Source organism: Lithobates pipiens, unplaced genomic scaffold (assembly GCF_037356315.1).
Source record: "Lithobates pipiens isolate NorthernLeopardFrog02 unplaced genomic scaffold, aLitPip1_a1.2 Scaffold_27, whole genome shotgun sequence".
NCBI lineage: Eukaryota > Metazoa > Chordata > Amphibia > Anura > Ranidae > Lithobates > Lithobates pipiens.
In genome coordinates this window covers 223440149-223462922 of record NW_027507788.1, presented here as the reverse complement: position 1 = coordinate 223462922, position 22774 = coordinate 223440149, and the positions used below count along the sequence as shown (strand labels likewise).

General features: G+C 49.7%; 1 protein-coding gene across 2 annotated transcripts in view; it reads left to right on the top strand.

Annotated features, from left to right (window-relative positions):
- NPHP4 (nephrocystin 4) overlaps positions 1 to 22774 on the top strand; it is a 570758-nt gene that overhangs the window by 4326 nt on the left and 543658 nt on the right. For both annotated transcript variants that reach the window (XM_077458285.1, XM_077458284.1), the window contains exon 2: positions 13791 to 13954. In XM_077458285.1, coding sequence (XP_077314411.1) covers positions 13820 to 13954 — 135 coding nt within the window. In that variant the 5' untranslated portion in view covers positions 13791 to 13819. The remainder of the gene's footprint in view (positions 1 to 13790; positions 13955 to 22774) is intronic.

Sequence of the window (22774 nt, the reverse complement as noted above, 5' to 3'; positions counted from 1 at the left end):
TTTATAACATTTGCATTGTGTGTGTTTTTGTTTTTTTCTGGATTTTTGGTTGATATTCTGTCTCTATCATATAAAATACATCTATGATAAAAATGATAGACCCTTCATTTCTATGTAAGTGGGCAAACCTACACTACAATCTGCTGGGGGCCAAGTCATTATTTTCCCCACTGTATATATAACGTTTGGGGGGGTTCTTAGTAATTTTCTAGCAAAAAAATGCAGATTTTTACATTTTATGGGAGAATTGGGGGTAAGATGGTTAAAGTGAAATCACCAACTCAACAGCCATACAAGGAACTGTGCACGATGGGCATTGGGCTTGTGTTGATGACATCATCTTTGAGGTCCTCAGACCATTGACAGGTGTATGGGACCCGCAGGCGTCCCCCTCCTGATCCCCCTCTGACCTGCTTGGCTCCATAGACTTGTATGGGAATGCAAAATGCATTTAACAAGGAAAAGCCTAATTGACAGACACCATTCTTCTCCATGACAGGTGCTCATTACCATATAATAGGAAGGATGTCACGCAATAATTGGCCTGTTTACATTCAGGATGTGTCAAGGAGCGAAGGCTGGCGAGCGGGGACAGACCCTGGAAATTGGGGACAATTGACAATTTTGTATGTTAATGAATTTCAGTCCTCAGAGAGCACTTAGTAGCCATGCACAGCCTGTCACCGGCTTTCATCACACTCCATGTATCTCTATGGTGGACTTTCATTGACCCTTGCTGTGTCCTACGGGGAACTTCAGGGGCCCCTTGACAATGGCTGATGAAGTTGGCGCTGTATAGCGGACTCAGCCCTTGTACACGCGGTCGGAGAATCCGTCGGAATGTGTCCTATCGGACCGTTTTGTCGGATAATCCGACTGTGTGTGGTCTGCATCGGACTGTTTCCGTCGGAATATCCGTCGGACCAAATTTTCCAACTTGCTGGAAATATTTTCCGACAAACTGCTCCGATCGGACATACTCCGATCATGTGTAGCCTACTCCGACGGACAAAACGCCACGCATGCTCAGATCAAATTCCTAGACCAAATCTATTGGCTACTAGCCTGAACGTAGTCCCGTCGTAACGAAATAACGTCATCACGTTATGTACAATCGGATTTTCCGACAACTTTGTCCGACCGTGTGTATGCAACAGTTTCAGACAAAATCCGTCGGACAAAATCCAATGGATTTGGTTGTCAGAATGTCTGACCGTGTGTACAAGGGCTCAGAGATGATGGATATCCATTTCTTTCTAAGGGCCCCTAATACTGTGTCCAATCATTACAGCTCCCCAGACGCCGAGGAATCCGGGAAACGTGGCCCTGTTAGTCTCTGAGGACTGGAGGTGGGAAGTGCTGAGACATGGAGATGGTTCTCCAGTTTGATTTTCTGGCTCCTCGCATGCTGTAGGAAATCAATGGAGATGTTAAAGAAAATGCAAACCTAAACCAAAAGAACATTCTGTTTTCTCATTTACATTGTCAATCATAAAAATTGATTTTTAAACATAAAATCTTTTTTTTTCTTCTTCATCTTTTGTTGCATCTTGGGGCTGCTGATCTTCTTCATCTCCTTTGCAGCCACTTTCTGTTTACATGTCATTTTTCAGGGAGGGTTTCCGAATGGTGACTACAAAGGTCCACGTCTGTGTCCTCTTGTAGTCTCTGTCAGAAACCCATGTGACGGGGGACAACGCAGGAGGACAGTTTGGGGACGAGGACAGTGCATTGTATCCCTATAACAGGAAGTGTCTGAACAAGGACCTTTGTGGCAGAATCACCAGGGATTCATTTAATGAAAGCTGCAGATTTAAAAAAGGGCTGAACTGACGTGGTTAAAATGAGGTTTCAAATATTGGGTTTAAAGTATACTTTAACTGGTTCGCTCCCTCCTTCCAGCCTGTAACGGTGCTCTTTTTTTTTTTGGGGGGGGGGGGGAAATTGTTTTCAGTACTCGTTCCCACTTCCGCAATTCTCACCTAGGCGAGGATGATGAACATTGCCCCGCCCCCTCTCCTACTCTCCCACAGCCCCCTGGGACATGTCAAATGTCTCGGGAGGCTGCAGCATCATTCACAAAGCACCACGTGAGCTCACTCATACACATTGGGGTGCCAACTGTGGTTCCTCAGGATGCCACAGCCAGCTCTCGTATCCAAGATGGCTGCATCAGGGACCAGCAGCAGGTAGAAAGAACCAGCTGCAGAAAGACAGCGTTGGACCCCAGGCACCGCTACCTGAGTCAGCAGCTACAGTATTTGTACAGTATTTGTAGCTGCTTACTTAGAAAGAGCAACCCAAAGTTCCTCTTTAACGTACCATGCATAGAGGGATTTCAGTCCACAAGGCACATTAGGCAGCATAGTGATTGTATGGATTTGAGAGCTTGTTGTGTCCACTCGAAAAGTGCTCTCCTCTGGGGCAGAGCTCTTCAATCTGCATTGTTCTCTTGTTGCCCGCATTCTCCACCATTTCCCTGATCAGCTTTTCTCCTTGACTTGTTTTGCTTGGGGTCACTTTTATGTAGCACCCTGTAGTGTGCTGCTAGTGTAGGTAAGTGTAAGTTATGTAAGTCAAAAACTGGGTCAGGTTACTGCAGGTCAGGCTGCGTGGCTCTACAGATGCAGGTCTCTGGTACCTCCCTCTGGATATAGAAATTTGTAGAAGCTTCTGGAAATTAGTGGGCAAAGGCCAGGAGGCCCTGATCTGCATACTTAAAGCAGAGGTCCACCCTAAAGTGGACCTTCCGCTCATTGGAATCCCCCCCCCCCCCCTCCGGCGCCATAATTGGCACCTTTCAGGGGGGAGGGGGGTGCAGGTACCTGTACAGTACAGGTATCTGCACCCACTTCCTGGATAGCTCTCTGCGGAAAGGGGCGTAGATTACGCCCCTTTCCGAAAGTCCCCCGCTGCCTGCTGGGAAACACACAGATCCCAGAGGCAGCGGGTCCATCCTCATTGCGCAGCGTGACTCGCGCATGCGCAGTAGGGAACCGGGAAATGAAGCCGAAAGGCTCCACTTCCTGATTCCCTTACCCAAGATGGTGGCGGCAGCACCCGAGAGACGATCGAGAGATCGGCTTCAGGTGCCGACATCGCGGGCGCGCTGGACAGGTAAGTGTCACTATTTTAAAAGTCAGCAGCTGCAGTATTTGTAGCTGCTGGCTTTAAAAAAAAAAAAAAAAAAAACGCCGACTCCCGGCGGACTCCCGCTTTAAGGGAGTCTGTCTGGGTGCATGGCTCAGCCCTTAAATATGGCAGAGCCTAGCCAGCAGGGGAGTCTGGTGGAATATGGAGTGCTGAGAGGGCTGTCGTGGCTTAAGAGGGGACCCCCTTTGTCTAGAGGGGCTCTGTCTCCAGGCTGGGGCTTGGGCTGGCTTGGAAGGATCCTTTCAGCAGATGATCTGAGAAGGAATCTTGCCTAAAAGTAGCAGTGAAAAAAGGACAGAGACCAGTTCTGGGTCTTTACTTTGTACAGAGGAAGAAAGTTTCCCCAATTGTTTTTAATCTGGTTGGGCATCCCATAACTCCTCTTCCTCATCCAAGCTTTTATCCCTAATAACAACAAAACCAAACCCAGGGACTGATTTTCTGTGTCCGGATGCAAGTGGAAAATGCGTGTTGTCTGGCTGTGCAGGAATAGGGGAGCCAGTTACCAGCAGCCCTTGCGGGGGTAGTGCTACATATACATAAGTGAGAACCGGACAGCATATTGATCATGTATGGATTTGAGAGGTTTGCAGCAATGGCAGATCAGAGGCGGTACCTGAGTGGAGAGGCTGTTTGTGGACACTTGGAAAAAAAGCTCTCCCGGGGGCAGAGATTTTCACTTTGCATTGTTGCCTGCATTCTCTACCATTTTCCTGATCAGCTTTTCTCTTTGATTTGGAAAAAGAGGTGTATGTATAGGCGCTGTGACCTTCTCACATGACCGTGCCGCCCGGTGCTCAGACCTTGAGTCTTCTGACACCTCCAATGTACCAGAGTTACTCCTTCTTCTTGACTTGTTTTGCTCGGGGTCACTTATACAGTACGTAAGTAAAGACCAATCCCCAAGAAGAATCTGCAGCATATTGATTATTTGCAGTGATGGCAGGTCAGATTTGGTACCTGAGCGGAGAGCCTGTTTGTGGACACTTGAAAAAAGTTCTCCCCGAGGCCGGGGTTTTCACGGCGCATTGTTCTCTCATTGCCCGCATTCTCCACCATTTGCCTATTCAGCTGTTCTCTTTAACTTGTTTTGTTCGGGTCACTTATACATAAGTGAAAACCAGCCCTGCAAGGAGAACTGGGCAGCATATTGATCATGTATGGATTTGAGAGGTTTGCAGCGATGGCAGTTTAGATACGGTACCTGTGCCGAGCGGCTGTTTGTGAAAACTTGGAAAAAAAGTTCTCCCTGAGGCCGAGGTTTTCACGCTGCATTGTTCTCTCATTGCCCGCATTCTCCACCATTTGCCTATTCAGCTGTTCTCTTTGAATTGTTTTGCTCGGGGTCACTTATACATCAAAGGTTCCGCTTCTACATGATGTTGGTTGTTCACATTTTTTCAGATGGACAATGCTTTGGATAATAAATCGTTACCTACAGAACATCCAGGATCAGATCTGCTATGTGTGCACTTCATTTTATTATTTGTTGTAAGTGAAGGCTACGTCTGTGTTTTAGACTATGGTTCATGTTGGGCCCCATTCACACGGTTGTGTAGACCTCCATACAGACGGTCATGTTTATGTGCCTTTGTTCCGGTTAGCTGAATCACAAAAGCCAATCATTTGAAGGAATGGATGACGGAGCCCCCTTTGTAATAAAGGGTGGGCTAACAGCAGCCATAGTGTGCTTTCCCCACATGCACAGAAATGCACTGCCCTTTAGCAGACATTCAGCGGTCTTATCAATTGTTAATGGACCATGATGGTTCGGTGCGGTCCAATTTTGAAAAAGGGTCAGGGGCTTCTTTTGCGCATTTCTCACACATAGAGCAACCCAATGAAATGAAGGGGCTGCGCTACATGTAACGTGTGGAAAATACGCATGCTCCGTTTCCATTAATTCCTGCGTTTCCATTAATTCCTATGGGGAAACTCGCTTTGATATACGAGTGCTTTGGATTACAAGCATTCTTTTGGAACTATTTATGCTCGTAATCCAAGATATTACTGTACAGTATTATTGCTGATGACTGTATTAGTGTCAGTGGTGATGTGAGGGGCAGTCAGTTCCTCCCCAGTGTCAGTTATGCCACGTACACACGATCGGACTATCTGGCGGACTTACCGTATATACTCGAGTATAGGCCGACCCGAATATAAGCCGAGGCCCCCAATTTACCCCCAAAAAAACTGGCAAACTTATTGACTCGTGTATAAGCCGAGGGTGAGACATGCCTGTCCATCCCTGTGTGTGTGTCCGTCCATCCCTGTGTGTCCGTCCATCCCTGTGTGTCCGTCCATCCCTGTGTGTCCGTCCATCCCTGTGTGTCCGTCCATCCATCCCTGTGTGTGTGTGTGTCCATCCATCCATCCATCCCTGTGTGTGTGTGTCCATCCATCCATCCATCCCTGTGTGTGTGTGTGTCCATCCATCCATCCATCCCTGTGTGTGTGTGTCTCCATCCATCCATCCATCCCTGTGTGTGTGTGTCTCCATCCATCCATCCCTGTGTGTGTGTGTATCCATCCATCCCTGTGTGTGTGTGTCTCCATCCATCCATCCCTGTGTGTGTGTGTCCATGTGTGTGTGTGTGTGTGTGTGTGTGTGTGTGTCCATGTGTGTGTGTGTGTCCAGCCTACCTGTGTCCCGAGCCTGTGTCCCGAGCCTCCGTCCCGTGCCTTGCCTCCTTGCCTCCGTCCCGTGCCGTGCCTTGCCTCCTTGCCTCCGTCCCGTGCCGTGCCTTGCCTCCTTGCCTCCGTCCCGTGTCGTGCCTTGCCTCCGTCCCGTCCCGTGCCGTGCCTTGCCTTGCCTCCGTCCCGTGCCTTGCCAGGATCGCCGCTCTTCGTCGGCGCCCATTCTAAAATTCAAAAGCCGCGCCTCCGCCTTCGCCTGTGATAGGCGGAACACTGAATTTCCCAGCAGCCTGTGTTCCGCCTATCACGGACATCGTCTCATCCTCGTCCGTAGTACGAGGATGAGCGGATGTCAGTGATAGGCGGAACACTGACTGCTGGGAAATTCAGTGTTCCGCCTATCACAGGCGGAGGCGGAGAAGGAGGCGCGGCTTTTGAATTTTAATGTCCGCCGTCTGTCTGCTCGACACGCTGATCGAGCAGTCAGACAGCGGTGACTCGAGTATAAGCCGAGGGGGGCACTTTCAGCCTCAAAAAAGAGGCTGAAAATCTCGGCTTATACTCGAGTATATACGGTAGCCCTTGTACACACGGTCGGAGAATCCATCGGAATGTGTCCTATCGGACCGTGTTGTCGGATAATCCGACTGTGTGTGGTCTGCATCGGACTGTTTCCGTCGGAATATCCGTCGGACCAAATTTTATATATATATATATTTTCCGACAAACTGGTCCGGACAAAGTGCCACGCATGCTCAGATCAAATTCCTACATCAAAGCTATTGGCTACTAGCCTGAACGTAGTCCAATCGTAACGAAATTACGTCATCACGTTCTGAAAGATCGGATTTTTCAACAACTTTGTCCGACCATGTGTATGCAACAGTTTCGGACAAGATCCGACGGACAAAATCCGACGGATTTGGTTGTCGGAATCTACGACCGTGTGTACAAGGGCTTAGACTCTGGTCCGCCGGACAATTTGACCGTGTGTGGGCTCCGGCTGACTTTTTCATTCCCCAAAGTCCGGCAGACTTTGAAAGAAGACTTGACTCAAAATTGTCTGCCGGACTCGGCTTTCCAGCGGGCAATTCGCTCGTGTGCTAGTCCGCCGGACTTTCCAAATGAACGGACTTGCCCACACACGGACTAAAGTCCGTTAATTTTGAACGTGACTTCAGGTCGGGACTAGCGAAAGAAAGTCAATGTCACCGCCTCCATTGGCAAGATTGACACCTTGCGAGCCCTGTCACCTGGTATGGGTTTTAAGGGTAACCCCTACGCCGAAAAACGGCGTGGGGGTCCCCCCAAAGTCCATACCAGACCCTTATCCGAGCACGCAGCCCAGCCAGTCAGAAAAAGGGGATGGGGACGAGCGAGTGCCCCCTCCTGAACCGTACCAGAACATGTGCCCTCAACATGGGGTTAGTGTTTTGGGGAAGGGGGGCCCTGTGCCCCCCCACCCCAAAGCACCTTGTCCCCATGTTGATGAGGACAAGGGCCTCTTCCCGACAACCCTGGCCGTTGGTTGTCGGGGTCTGCGGGCAGGGGGCTTATCGGAATCCGGGAGCCCCCTTTTAATAAGGGGCCCCCAGATCCCGGCCCCCCCACCCTATGTGAATGAGTATGGGGTATATCGTACCCCTAACCATTCACCTGGGGGGAGAAAGTGGTAATAAAAAAAACACACAACACAGGTTTTTTAAGTAGTTTATTAGACAGCTCCGGGGGTCTTCTTCCGACTTCGGGGTCTTCTCAAAAGTACGGCAGATTGTCCGGCGGAAACGTCCGGTCATGTGTGGGCAAGCTCGCTCAGTCGGAAAGTCTGACGGACCTCCGCTGCAAAGTCCGGCGATATTCTGATCCTGTGTACATGGCATTAGTGTCAGATTGCCTTCTGTACTATCACAGTCCCATTAAAAGCCGCTGATCACTGCCATTACTAATAAAAAATAAATAAATAAAATTCCACTCTATATACCTTAGTTTGTAGACTCTTTAACTTTCACACAAACCAATTAATATACACTTATTGGTATTTTTTTTTAACCAAAAGATACATAGCAGAAGGGGGTAAAACTTTCAGAAGTGGAAGTGGTTAGACGCATGGGCGCTCAACCGGTGGCTCCCCAGCTGTTGCAGAACTACAAGTCCCATGAGGCATTGCAAGGCTTACAGTTACAAGCATGACTCCCACAGGCAGAGGCATGATGGGACTTGTAGTTCCGCAACTGCTGCAGGACCGCAGGTTGAGCACTCATGGGTTAAATATTCCCCCCCCCAGCCCCATAGACTTCAATGTGGTTCACCGCATAGGTTGCAAAACAGCCCCAGCAAATCGGCACATCCCTACTACGCATGCGTGGCTGTCCGCGTCCGATTCATAAGACCTTCTAGCAGGCAGGGGAAGGGACACCCAGAGCCTCTGATGCTATAAATACTTATCTGATCACATTTTGTTTATTTTTTTTTTAATGACAGATTTAGTTTGGCTCTAATTGGAGAAATCCGATCGGTGGGCCGTTCTCCGCCAGCTGTACACTTTAGTGAACCCGTCGGGTCGTTCCTACCCTGAGAATCATGATATCCAGAGCCGCCAACTGTTAGCTAATCCATTCCGGGGGGATTAGGGGATTTATTGATGTCATCAATGTAAACAATGAACACATTACTACAGAATGAGGCTTTGTACCATCACTATGGACTCCGAGACGATTCCAGGAAATTAGAAATTGTAATCATGGTGTCACATATGGCCCGGGCGGTATGGGATTAGAGGACAGTTGCTTGTCTCATATAGATTGGATTTACTGACTTCAAAGTGTCGACTTGGTTTACACATCGGCAGGACGGTTCTGGCTGAACCAATGAACACTAGTAAGCCGAAATAGATAAGTGTATTGGTTCTAAAAGTAATTGTGCAGCCATTTTTTTTTTTAAAGTGGTTGTAAACCTCAGACATAAAATATGAACAAAGCACATCCCTCTATAGCGGAATTGTCAAACTCAATTTCATTCAATCAGCATTGTGGTTGCCCGCGAAAGGCTGGTGGTATCTGTAAAATGATATAAATGTATCCACAGCTTTTCTTTCTCTGAGAATAGGTGCAGGAGCTCAAGCACTCCCCACCCCAGAGTTCAGGGGTGAGCTACGGATATAGTGCAGAGTTAAAGAGTAAGGGGTGCCCTATTCACAAAATTCAGAGTTCAGGGGTGTAATCCGTACAGTGTGCAGGGTTCAGGGGTGCCCTATGCACAGAATGCAGGGTTCAGGGGTGCCCTATGCACAGAGTGCAGAGTTCTGGGGTGTGCTGTGTACATGGTGCAGAGTTCCGGGGTGTGCTGTGTACAGAGTGCAGAGTTCAGGGGTGTGTTCTGTGCAGCGTGCAGAGGTCAGAGGTGTGACCCGTACAGTGTATAGAGTGCAGAGTTTAGGGGTGTGCTGTGTGCAGAGTTTTGGGGTGTGCTGTGTACAGAGTGCAGAGTTCAGGGGTTTGCTGAGTGCAGAGGTCAGGGGTGCGGTCTGTACAGCATGCAGAGGTCAGAGGTGTGATCCATACAGTGTGCAGAGGTCAGGGGTGTGATCCGTACAGTGTGCAGAGGTCAGGGAATGTGATCCATACAGTGTGCAGAGGTCAGGGATGTGATCCGTGTAGGGTGCAGTGGTCAGGGGTGTGATCCGTACAGAGGGCAGAGTTCAGGGGTGTGATCCGTACAGAGGGCAGAGTTCAGGGGTGTGATCCGTACAGAGGGCAGAGTTCAGGGGTGTGATCCGTACAGAGGGCAGAGTTCAGGGGTGTGATCCGTACAGAGGGCAGAGGTCAGGGAATGTGATCCATACAGAGGGCAGAGGTCAGGGAATGTGATCCATACAGAGGGCAGAGGTCAGGGAATGTGATCCATACAGTGTGCAGAGGTCAGGGATGTGATCCGTGTAGGGTGCAGTGGTCAGGGGTGTGATCCGTACAGAGAGCAGAGTTCAGGGGTGTGATCCGTACAGAGGGCAGAGTTCAGGGGTGTGATCCGTACAGAGGGCAGAGTTCAGGGGTGTGATCCGTACAGAGGGCAGAGTTCAGGGGTGTGATCCGTACAGAGGGCAGAGTTCAGGGGTGTGATCCGTACAGAGGGCAGAGTTCAGGGGTGTGATCCGTACAGAGGGCAGAGTTCAGGGGCGTGATCCGTACAGAGGGCAGAGTTCAGGGGCGTGATCCGTACAGAGGGCAGAGTTCAGGGGCGTGATCCGTACAGAGGGCAGAGTTCAGGGGCGTGATCCGTACAGAGGGCAGAGTTCAGGGGCGTGATCCGTACAGAGGGCAGAGTTCAGGGGCGTGATCCGTACAGAGGGCAGAGTTCAGGGGCGTGATCCGTACAGAGGGCAGAGTTCAGGGGCGTGATCCGTACAGAGGGCAGAGTTCAGGGGCGTGATCCGTACAGAGGGCAGAGTTCAGGGGCGTGATCCGTACAGAGGGCAGAGTTCAGGGGCGTGATCCGTACAGAGGGCAGAGTTCAGGGGCGTGATCCGTACAGAGGGCAGAGTTCAGGGGCGTGATCCGTACAGAGGGCAGAGTTCAGGGGCGTGATCCGTACAGAGTGCAGGGTTTAGGGCTTCCGCTGCATTTTGGGTCGTGCTGTGTACAGAGTGCAGCGTCCCGGGTCGTGCTGTGTACAGAGTGCAGCGTCCCGGGGCGTGCTGTGTACAGAGTGCAGCGTCCCGGGGCGTGCTGTGTACAGAGTGCAGCGTCCCGGGGCGTGCTGTGTACAGAGTGCAGCGTCCCGGGGCGTGCTGTGTACAGAGTGCAGCGTCCCGGGGCGTGCTGTGTACAGAGTGCAGCGTCCCGGGGCGTGCTGTGTACAGAGTGCAGCGTCCCGGGGCGTGCTGTGTACAGAGTGCAGAGCTCAGGGGCGTGCTGTGTACAGAGTGCAGGGTTTAGGGCTTCCGCTGCGTTTTGGGGCGTGCTGTGTACAGAGTGCAGCGTCCCGGGGCGTGCTGTGTACAGAGTGCAGCGTCCCGGGGCGTGCTGTGTACAGAGTGCAGCGTCCCGGGGCGTGCTGTGTACAGAGTGCAGCGTCCCGGGGCGTGCTGTGTACAGAGTGCAGCGTCCCGGGGCGTGCTGTGTACAGAGTGCAGCGTCCCGGGGCGTGCTGTGTACAGAGTGCAGCGTCCCGGGGCGTGCTGTGTACAGAGTGCAGCGTCCCGGGGCGTGCTGTGTACAGAGTGCAGCGTCCCGGGGCGTGCTGTGTACAGAGTGCAGCGTCCCGGGGCGTGCTGTGTACAGAGTGCAGCGCTCACGGGGCGTGCTGTGTACAGAGTGCAGCGCTCACGGGGCGTGCTGTGTACAGAGTGCAGCGCTCACGGGCGTGCTGTGTACAGAGTGCAGCGCTCACGGGCGTGCTGTGTACAGAGTGCAGCGCTCACGGGCGTGCTGTGTACAGAGTGCAGAGCTCAGGGGCGTGCTGTGTACAGAGTGCAGGGTTTAGGGCTTCCGCCAGGTTCTGGCTAAAAAGGGCCCTGGGTGCGAGGGCCACATGAAATGGCCTGATGGGCCAGATTCGGTCCTCGGGTCTAGTGTTTGACACATGCTCTATAGTGTGTACTTGTCTCAGTACAGAGCACTGAGTGTCATTTCTGTCTGCTGCCTCCTTCCTCTGCTGTCTGCATGAGTCACTTCTGACACGTTTTCCTGACACCAAATGATAAAAAGGTGACAGGGGAGAGAGCTCCAGCACAGAGCCTGTGATTGACAGCCTCAGCGTTGGTCCTGTTTGCCGTGTTTAGGGGGGTCTGTTCCTTCTTTCCAATCAGTTTTCAGAGCTCTCCTCACTGAGCTCTGTAGAGTATAATTTCAGCTCCCCACCTCACTTTTTCTGAACTTTGAGACTAGCTGTATAAATTCTGCACATTGAGCGAATGTAGAGAAGAGAGGGTTGCAGATAAACAGGTACAACTGATGTAGGAGGATTTTTCTCATCACTGTATATCACCTGAGGCCGGTCACTTCACTGGGGATATGGAGGGTTTACAATCACTCAAACATGTTAAAGTGTATGTAAACCCAATCACTAAAATGTTATACATGTTTTATATCGGAGGTGCTTTTAGGAATATCTCAGGGTTTTAGCCACTTGCCTACCGGGCACCTTCCCCCACCTTCCCCCTGCCCAGGCCGATTTTCAGCACTGTCACACTTTGAATGACAATTGCGCAGTCATGCTACACTGTATGTATATATATATATATATATATATATATATATATATATATATATATATATATATATATATATATATATATATATATATATATATATATATATATATATATATATATATATATATATATATATATATGACATTTTTTATAATTGTTTTCTTTTGGTGGTATTTTTGTGTTTATGTTTTATTATTCTTATGGTATTTTTGATTTTTTGCTAAACAAACGAAAAAAAAAGAAAATTGTGAAATACATTTTTTTTTATTTTATTTTTTTTAGTTTCTGCTGTAAAATTTTGTAAATAAGTAATTTTTCCTCTTTCACTGATGGGCTCTGATGAGGAGGCACTGATATACAGCACTGATGTGCACTGATAGGTGGCTCTGATTGGCAGCACTTATGGGCACAGATAAACGGCATGGTTGGGTACTGATAGGCAGCACTGATGGGCACCGATAGGCGGCACTGATAGGCAGCATTGATGAGGAGGCACTGATGGGCATCATTGATGCGTACTGATAGGTGGCACAGATAGGCGGCATTGATGAGGGGGTACTAGTGGGCACTGACAGGCATCATTGATGTGTACTGACAGGTGGCACAAATAGACGGCACTGATAGCACTGATAGGCGGCATTGATGAGGGGGTACTAGTAGGCACTGACAGGCATAATTGATGTGTACTGATTGGTGGCACAAATAGACGGCACTGGTGGGCACTGATAGGTGGCATTGATGAGGAGGTACTGATGGGCACTGACAGGCATCATTGATGTGTAATAAGTAGCACAGATAGAGGGCACTGCTGTGCACTGATAGGTGCCTCTGATTGGCAGCACTCATGGGCACAGATAAGCAGCATAGTCGGGTACTGATAGGCGGCACTGTCGGGCACTGATTTACACTGATAGGCAGTACTGATGGGCACTGACAGGCATCATTTATGTGTACTGATATGTGGCACAGATAGGCAGATTGGGCACTGATTGATGGCACTGATAGGCAGCTCTAATATTGACTGATAGGTGGCTCTGTTTGGCAGCGCTTATGGGCACAGATATGCGGCATGGTCGGGTACTGATAGGCAGCACTGTCGGGCACTGATTTGAACTGATAGGCAGCACTGATGAGGAGGTACTAATGGGCACTGACAGGCATCATTGATGTGTACTGATAGGTGGCACAGATAGACGGCACTGATGAGGAGGTACTGATGGGCACTGACAGGCATCACTGGGAGGGAGAGACCCTGCAGTGTGACGAACACCGATTGGCTCTCATTATTTTTAATGGCGCCTAAAAGGCAGTTGCGGCAAATCAGATTACTTGAAGCTTGTCACCCAAAAAGGAGCAGGAGCTTGACAAGCTTCACGCACCACAAAAATGCCCAGGTGTGAATAGAGCCTAAAAGGGGCTGCCTTTCCCGCAACAGGGTTAAATGTTAAAAAAACAAAACAAAAAAAAAACACCTGTCCGGCCTCTATGTCCTGGGCGTCGGGTGATATGATTTGCACATCCCTGTGCAGGAAGTGGCTGCAAAGAGACTGCAGGAGATCAGCACTGAGAGGTAACAAAGAATCGAAATTGTAAAAACCCTATTTATTTTTGAAAACAGACAGTTGTCATTTCTGATGACACTCGGGGCAGACAATGGTGTTCAGTTGGGGGAGGGGCATCCAGTTCAGGACTACTTCACATACGAACATTCTGTTCCCGGATTGGGGCAGCCGACGTGCTTTTAAAGGTAATATTCGGATTTCTCAAAACATCTTTTTTCTGTAATTTCTAGGTGGATCTCTGAGAAACCAAACAAACAAGATGTCAGAGTGGGGAGCGGTTTTCGCAGAAAGTCGGGTGGTTCCACAACACCCCCAGAGATTGAAGCACGGCGCCGGGGACTCGGCCGGATATCAGATCTTCCTGGGGGCTCTGGAGTGGATCCCAAATACACAGGTGAGCTGCGACCCGTCTTCACCCGGCGGACTGACGGGTTTTATTTCCCATCATAACGAGGTGTTTTCAGGCTGTAGAGATACAATTACAAGTCAGAGGAGATATTGGTATGAAATGTACATAACACGGGTAGCAGAGGGGCAGAGGGGTAACTAGAACCTTCAGGGCCCCGGTGCAAGAAACCATGAAGGGCCCACCCCCCTTCCATCCAAGCCCCCGTGCTTCTAGTTCTGGGAGGGCGTCCTTGGACATCATCCCAGAACCCTGCCTCTCACGTGCCCCCTGGCATCCAGTGCGCTCTGTGACTGCTGTGTCTTTATGACAAAACTGATCACAGATCACAGTAAAGGACCAATCACGACGGCCCTTTACCATGTGATCAGCTGATCACATGTAAACAGACTTGCCTTTCCTCTCACGCTGTGTCTGTGTGAGGAAAGGAGAAACCTTAGTAGCTGGGAAGACTTGTTAACACTGATAATCAGTGCCCATCAATGCCGCCTATCATTGCCCATCAATACACCTGTCAGTGCCCATCAATACCACCTATCAGTGCTGCCTATCAGTGCTCATCAATGCCACCTCTCAGTGCCCATCAGTGCTCATCAATTCCACCTATCAGTGCCCATCAGTACCGCCTATCAATGCCACCTATTAATGCTCAACAGTGCCACCCATCAATGCCTTTCAGTGCTGCCTATCAATGCTCATCAATGCCATCTATCAATGCCCATTAGTGCTCATCAATACTACCTATCAGTGCTGCCTATCAGTGTTCATCAATGCCACCTATCAGTGTCCTTTAATACCACCTGCCACCTATTAATACCCATTAGTGCAGCCTATCAGTGCTCATCAATGCTATCTATCAGTGCCCATCAGTACCACCTATCAGTGCTCATCAGTGCTGCTTATCAGTGCTCATCAATGCCAACTATCAGTGCCACTTATCAGTACCCATCAATTCCGCCTTTCAGCACCCATTAGTACTGCCTATTAGTGCCTCCTCAGCAGGACTCTGAGCTGAGAGTGTCTCTCTCATACAGCCCAGAGCCTGCACTGAATGTTCCCCCCTTCCTCCTCCCTTGTACGGATGGGAGAGGAGAGAGCCATTCTGCTCCTTTTCCTCCTGCCCCTCTCCTCCTATGTGCACTGCGGGGAGTGGGAAGCCCAGCAGCGAAATTATCAAATTCACACTTCTTGCGGTGCACACACAGGAGGGGCGGGAGGAGGAGGAGCAGATTTTCTCTCTCCTCTCCCCATTTGTGCAAGAGAGGAGGGAGGGGGAACTGTCAGTGCAGGGTCTGGGGCCCCCCCCCGATAGTGGCTGAATGCAAGTGCAACCTTTGTGGCCTTGGTAGCTCTGCCACTGCAGAGGGGTGTAAAGACGCAGGTAGAGGTATAATAACAGGTGTAAAATGATACTAAAGTCTATTTTATTCTATATATTTTTTAATATAAAGGAGTAATACGTACCTGCTCTATACAATGATACAGAAAGCAATGCCTTCTGCTCTTCTGGAAGTCCTCCGCTGGCGCTTTCAGCTTCTCCTGGCTTCCAGTGCCTCCTTAGCAAGCGGGGTGCTACAGAGGAAAGTATGCATGTGCACTCCTGAGCCGGCTGTGTGCTTCTATAGACACACACAGCGCTGGTAAGCCAGGTGTTATAGGAGTCGGTGTTTAGGGACGTGGGTGCCTTTTACCTTAACCGCTGGCCTACTGGGCACTCCCCCCCCCCCCACACTGTACTCATGTGACATTTGTATCATTTTTTTTTTTAAACAGATAGAGGTTTTGCACTGATGGGCACTGATGAGGCAGCACTGATGGGCATTGATTGCCGGCACTGATGGGCTGCACTAATGGGCACTGAGGCAGCACTGATATGTGGCATCTGATATGAGGTTGACTGACCTGTGGATGAGCCTATCGCTGTGCTGCTACCCTTTCTTTACCCAATCACATCCTGAATTGAATTGCCAGCCCCAAACACGAAAGTGCAGCAAAAGTAATGGATCAGACGCCCTCTAGTGGATATTCTATAGGAATATATGAAGGGCTGTCATTCTGAGTTTGTTCACATTTTTGGGGAGTGGTGAACATTTCCCCAGATGAAGCACAGAAATCCATTTTTGGCTTTTTGATTCCATGCAGGTCTAACTTTCTATATGGGGAGAGGTGCTGTAGTATGGTATGATATGGTATCTGCTGCTGAGCTCTGTATGTACTCCTCTATGGTGATATTTATCTTTGCTGGGTAACCTAGAAACTACTGCGGTGTTCCTATGTAACTTTGTATCCTATTTATCTTCCCTACAATGCCAGTCATTGCTGTTTGTTTGATTTGAGTGTTCCAGTATTTCCTAATAGCTTTGTTCTGTAAACCAACCAGCATAGATCTTATCTTGTGATCTCAGTAAAGCGTGCAAATATAGACCATCTATTCTATCTGTATTTTTGCTGCCTTTTCCCAGCCACACCCCCTGAAGGCAACTGGGTGGGGTTGCCCACGTGCCGTTTTGCAGGAAAAAAATGATTCTCCCCGAGATGAATAGAATAGAAGAGAATAGGGCTGCACTGCAACCGTGTAATGCACGTGGTTGTTGCACAGTTGTGCAGTGTTTCCAGGGGTCTCAAACTGGCGGCCCTCCAGCTGTTGGGAAACTACAAGTCTCATCATGCTGCTACCTGTGGGAGTCATGCTTGTAATGGTCCGCCTTGCAATGCCTCATGGGACTTGTAGTTTGGCAAAAGCTGGAGGGCCACCAGTGTGAGACCCCTGGTCCACCTGGTGCAAAAAAAAATAAGTGCACACCAAAAAGTGCACATACGGTGTACATATGGTCATCCATATGTTAAAGCTCCTCCCTACCTAGTGCAGGTGTTCTGGCATATTGAGTCAGGCCATCATATAGCGTCCGCCTTGTACCGCGCATGCGCAGTACGGGGCAGAAGAAGCTTCGTAAAATTTCCGAAGCTGAACGGCGCCTGCGCCGTGAGTGGAGGTGGTAGCCCCAGCATCCAAGCGGACATAGGGTTGTGAAAATTAGACGGCCCCTCGCGGGCGAGCTTCACTCGCCACGCTTCAGGCTCGGCCTCGCTGCGCTCGGCTCTTTTTTATTCCTACTCTATGTCCACTTGGATGGTGGGGATAGAACCTGGACTCAGTGCGCAGGCGCCGTTCATCCTCGGCTATTTTCGGAATCTGTGTTGCTGTGTACTGCGCATGCGCAGTACACAGCGGACGCTATCTGATGGGGGACCTTATATGATAAGACACCGGCAGTCTTGGAAAATTAACACTTTGGACCAGGAAGATCCGCCTTACTCAACGCTGCCAGTCTTGGGAAATAACCACTTTGGACCAGGAAGCTCGGCCCTACCCAGTGCTGACAGTCTTGGGAAATGAACACTTCGGACCTGGAAGCTCCACCCTACTCATTGCTGTCGGTCTTGGGAAATGATCACTTCAGACCAGGAAGCTCCGCCCTACCCAGTTTCGGCAGTCTTGGGAAATGACCACTTCGGACCAGGAAGCTCCGCCCTACCCAGTTTCGGCAGTCTTGGGAAATGAACACTTCGGACCTGGAAGGTCCACCCTACCCAGTACCAGGAGTCTTGGGAAATTACCACTTCAGACCAGGAAGCTCGCCCTATCCAGTTCCAGCAGTCTTGGGAAATGAACACTTCGGACCTGGAAGCTCCACCCTACTCATTGCTGTCGGTCTTGGGAAATGATCACTTCAGACCAGGAAGATCCGCCTTACTCAACGCTGCCAGTCTTGGGAAATAACCACTTTGGACCAGGAAGCTCAGCCCTACCCAGTGCTGACAGTCCTGGGAAATGAACACTTCGGACCTGGAAGCTCCATCCTACTCATTGCTGTCGGTCTTGGGAAATGATCACTTCAGACCAGGAAGCTCCGCCCTACCCAGTTTCGGCAGTCTTGGGAAATGAACACTTCGGACCTGGAAGGTCCACCCTACCCAGTACCAGGAGTCTTGGGAAATTACCACTTCAGACCAGGAAGCTCGCCCTATCCAGTTCCAGCAGTCTTGGGAAATGAACACTTCGGACCTGGAAGGTCCAACCTACCCAGTGCCATCAGTCTTGCGAAATGAGCACTTCGGACCAGGAAGCTCCACCCTACCCATTACCGTCGGTCTTAGGAAATGATCACTTCAGACCAGGAAACTCAGCCCTACCCTATGACATCCTCCATGGCCGCCCCAAACATGAAGATGAGTCTATGGAGCTCGGGATAGAGATAGGGAGTCATACACATGGGGGGGGGGGGCATGTTGTGCTGGTTGTTGAAGTAATCAGTCAGCCTCAAAGCTGCCTGATCACTTCCACCTGAAAGCAGACAAGTGGCGTAGCACTCCTGGCTACTATAGCAGGTGGGAGTGTATATTAAAGCCCCTGATCCCAGCACTGAGAAGACCAAAAGGGAACAAATAAAATAAGTTAATTGTTTGGGGGGGGGGGGGGGGGTGGGTACATACCCTTTAAGTATTTTTCATGTGGGAGGGGCTGTGACACGGAGCAATACATACAGACCCTGAGAAGGATGCCACAGTCTGTCCAGGCAGCTCTATATCAGAGGGGAGCACTGGGATAACGGCACACAAGAACAGAATCATTTTCCACACATGCAGAACATATTATAACAGCCTAATAATAGGATTTTTTTTTAAATAATTTATGATTAATGAGTCGATATTTCAGCTTTCATATTTTTTTCATGAAGTTCTGCCCTCGGAACTGACAGCGATGACTCTCGCCGTAATTCAGCGCGTTATGTCTGGGAAAAGAAACGTTGAAGTGGAGAGAGAACAATGGTTTGCGGGTAAATAATTCATATTAATCCCTGTTTTAGTGAAAGCAGATCGAGCGAATGAGGATGGCACCAACCAGAAAGGAAGAGTCGCGTTTGGCAGGATCTGAGCGATGCGATCCCTCTGTGACTTCATCAGATGAATCATTCATCACAACTTTGTTTGCAATTGATTGTTCTAAATCTGCACCGGAGGTCTTTTCACAGAGTGTGGATTCTGTTCTTAACCCCTTCAATACGGGGCAATCTCACCCCCTTCCTGCCCAGGTCGATTTTCAGCTTTCAGCGCTGTCACACTTTGAATGACAATTACGCGGTCATGTGACATTGTACCCAAATGACATTTTTATGATTTTTTTTCACATAAATAAAACTTTCTTTTGGTGGTATTTAATCACCGCTGGGTTTTTTTTATTTTTGCTAAACAAATGAAAAAAGACCAAACATTTTGAAAAATATACGGTATATATTTTTTTCATAGTTTGTTATAAAATTTTGCAAGAAGGTAATTTTTGTCCTTTACTGATGAAGCTGCACTGATGGGCGCTGATAGGCTGCCCTGATGGACACTGATGAGGAGGAACTCAAAGGCACTGATGAGGCGGCACTGAAGGGCACTGATGGGCGGCACAAATGAGGCGGCACTGGAAGGCACTGACGAGAAGGCACTGAAGGGCACTGATAGGCAGCACTGATAGGCTGCCCTGATGGGCACAAATGAGGCACTGGAAGGCACCAATGAGGCTGCACTGATAGGAGGCACTGATGGGCACTGATAGATGGCACTGAAGGGCACTGATAGGTGGCACTGATGGGGCTGCACTGATAATTAGGACTCTGATAATCAGTGCCTTGGTTATCAGGCGGGATGTCCCTTCACTGATGAGGCTGCACTGATGGGCGCTGATAGGCCGCACTGACAGGCTGCCCTGATGGACATTGATGAGGAGGCATTCAAAGGCACTGATGAGGCGGCACTGAAGTGCACTGATAGGCAGCACAAATGAGGCGGCGCTGTAAGGGACTGATGAGAAGGCACTGAAGGGCACTGATAGGTGGCACTGATGAGGAGGCACTGATGGGCACAAATGAGGCGGCACTGGAAGGCACCGATGAGGCGGCACTAATGAGGCTGCACCGATAGAGGCGCTGATGGGCACTGATAATTAGAACTCCGATAATCAGTGCCCTGTGTGGATGTCCCTTTCCCACAAGCCGGTTACCGGCTCTCCTCTCGCTGTAAGCGCAAGGAAAGCAATGTCGATAACTGACTTATGTTTACATCACGATCAGCTGTGATTGGACACAGCTGATTACATGGTAAAGGGTCACTGTGGTTGGCCCTTTACCCCGATCTGTGATCAGCTGTGCCCGGGCTCTCGGTTTTGGGAGAACATCAATAGAACTGGACGGCTGCGCTGTAGCCGTCATTCGGCAATAGCGAGGTTGGCAAGTGGAGGAACTGAACTCTAGAAAGGCAGGCCGAGGCAGGCCGAGGGTAGAGGACGAGTCACCAATATGACCTGTGGGCTCCATGCAGCCCATCTTTTTCTTATTACTGACTTACTATTCTCTGTTCTGCACTGTCTCTGTATGGAGGTGGCCATCTTGGTGGAGGCAGGGCTTTGCTCCAGCAAGGATATAGGCAGCAAAGTAGTGACATCACTAAATCTCATTCCATATCCAAGACTAAACCAATAGCATTTGGAAGCCGGTGACAACATGTTTGTTTACCAATCCAGAGGGTAATTCATACATAAATAGAGGGTCCCCTGCTCTCCGTATGACTAAGACCTGGTGAGAGGGGTCTAGCGTGATGTAAAAAAGTCTTAGGGTACAAGTTACATAGAGCATAGCTCCTGTAAAATATTAAACACATTTGAACTGTCTTGCATTTTATATAATTTGTACCTGCAGACTTTTTTGTATATTGCCCTAAACTGAGCAAGTGGAAGTTGTGGGCCACGAAAGGTGTTTTTTCAGTGAAGTAAAGCTTTTTTTTAATTCATCCAACATTTTGACTCAGATCCATCCATAGACGCACCACAATCCAAAGCTCACATCAACATGCACCTCTGCTGATCAGAATACTGATGGGCTTTTTGTTCTCTTACCCAAGAGTCCTCACCAAATGTCCTCAGCCATGAGCCTCGAGGACATAGTGTGAGTACAAGGCATTATGGGTGTTGGCACCCCACATTCACAGTGTAATGATGCACATGGCACTGACGTCACCTGATCAGCAGTAATTCTCCACCATTAAGTACCAACCAGTGCCAGAGAAGAGGAGTAGTGGACCCCGTGTGTCACGTGACAGGCCCAAAGATTTCTGAAAAAGGTAAGTATTGGGACGAAGCCTTGCTACTGTGAAAATATAGGAGAAAATTACACAGGATTCGCATTAAGGCTTAAAGTGCGATTCCAGACTATCGTTTCTAAGTGGAGAAAGCTGTGTTTTTGGCGTTCTATGGACTCTGTAAAACTGAATTGGGGCCTGGAGCTTGAAGGTTCCAAAGTATCTCGGGTGGGATGGAACCTTTAGCCCTGTGTCTGGATTTTGCTGGGTGCCTGAAGTCTGTGTGAGTATACAGGGGTGCACAGTCGTTAAAAACCAAGCCTGAGTATAGCTCAGGGCTCCCATTTTCGAGATAGGACTCCAGCTAGGAGACAGGAGGTCTCAACCAGGGGTCAGGGGTGCCCCAGTCAGGAGTTGGGAGACAGAAGCTCTCAACCAGGGGTCAGAGGAGCCCCAGTCAGGAGAAAGAAAGTCTCAACCAGGAGTGAGAGGTGCTCTAGCCGGGTGTCAAGAGAAAGGAGGTCTCACCAGGGGTCTGAGGTGCCCCGGCCAGGCGACTTGAGGTCTCACCCAAGAGTCAGAGGTGCCCCAGTCAGCAGTCGGGAGACAGAAGCTCTCAACCAGGGGTTAGAGGAGCCCCAGTCAGGAGTTGGAAGACATGATGTCTCAACTGGTTGTCGGAAGTGCCCCACTCATGGAAAAAGGTTGTTTCAACCAAGGGTCAGAGGTGCCTAGCCAGGAGTCGGGAGACAGGAGGTCTCAACCTGGGGTCAGAGGTGCCCCAGCCAGGAGTCAAGAAACTGGAGGTCTCAGCCAGCGGTCAGAGGTGCCCCCAGGCAGAAGACATGGGGTCTCAACTGGTTGTCAGAGGTGCCCCAGTCAGGAGAAAGAAAGTCTCAACCAGGAGTGAGAGGTGCTCTAGCCAGGTGTCAAGAGAAAGGAAGTCTCATCAGTGGTCAGAGGTGCCCCGGCCAGGCAACTTGAGGTCTTACCCAAGAGTCAGAGATGCCCCAGTCAGCAGTCGGGAGACAGGAGGTCTCATCCGGGGGTCAGAGGAGCCCCAGTCAGCAGTCGGGAGACAGAAGCTCTCAACCAGGGGTCAGAGGAGCCCCAGTCAGGAGTTGGGAGACATGATGTCTCAACTGGGTGTCGGAGGTGCCCCACTCAGGGAAAAAGGAGGTCTCAACCAAGGGTCAGAGGTGCCTAGCCAGGAGTCGGGAGACAGGAGGTCTCAACCTGGGGTCAGAGGTGCCTCAGTCAGGACACAGGAGGTCTTATCCCAGGAGTCAGGTGGGCTTCTATCAGGAGAACCACTATACAGAGGCCAGGAGTGGGCCAATTGATGTCTATATGAACTTTCCATTTTGTTTAGTATAAGGGGGCTGCCATGCCCTAATATACAGCATGGACTGGCGCAATAGCGGTGACATCCCACTGTTTATTGCTCGGCCTACAATGATGCAGCCAGAGAATGCAGGAAGCCGGCACTGCAAGATTCTGCAACAACAGACACAGGAACTGCAACGCCAGCTGCTGGGTGGAGAGAAATAAATCTCCAGGTTTTATCTGAAATCTGAACGCCTCCAATTCCATTGTCTGTGGCTGCAACCGCCGATCACATCATCACTTCTGATCAAACAGCTTCTTTTTGTATCTTAAAAAATCCTAACCAGCAAATACAGACAT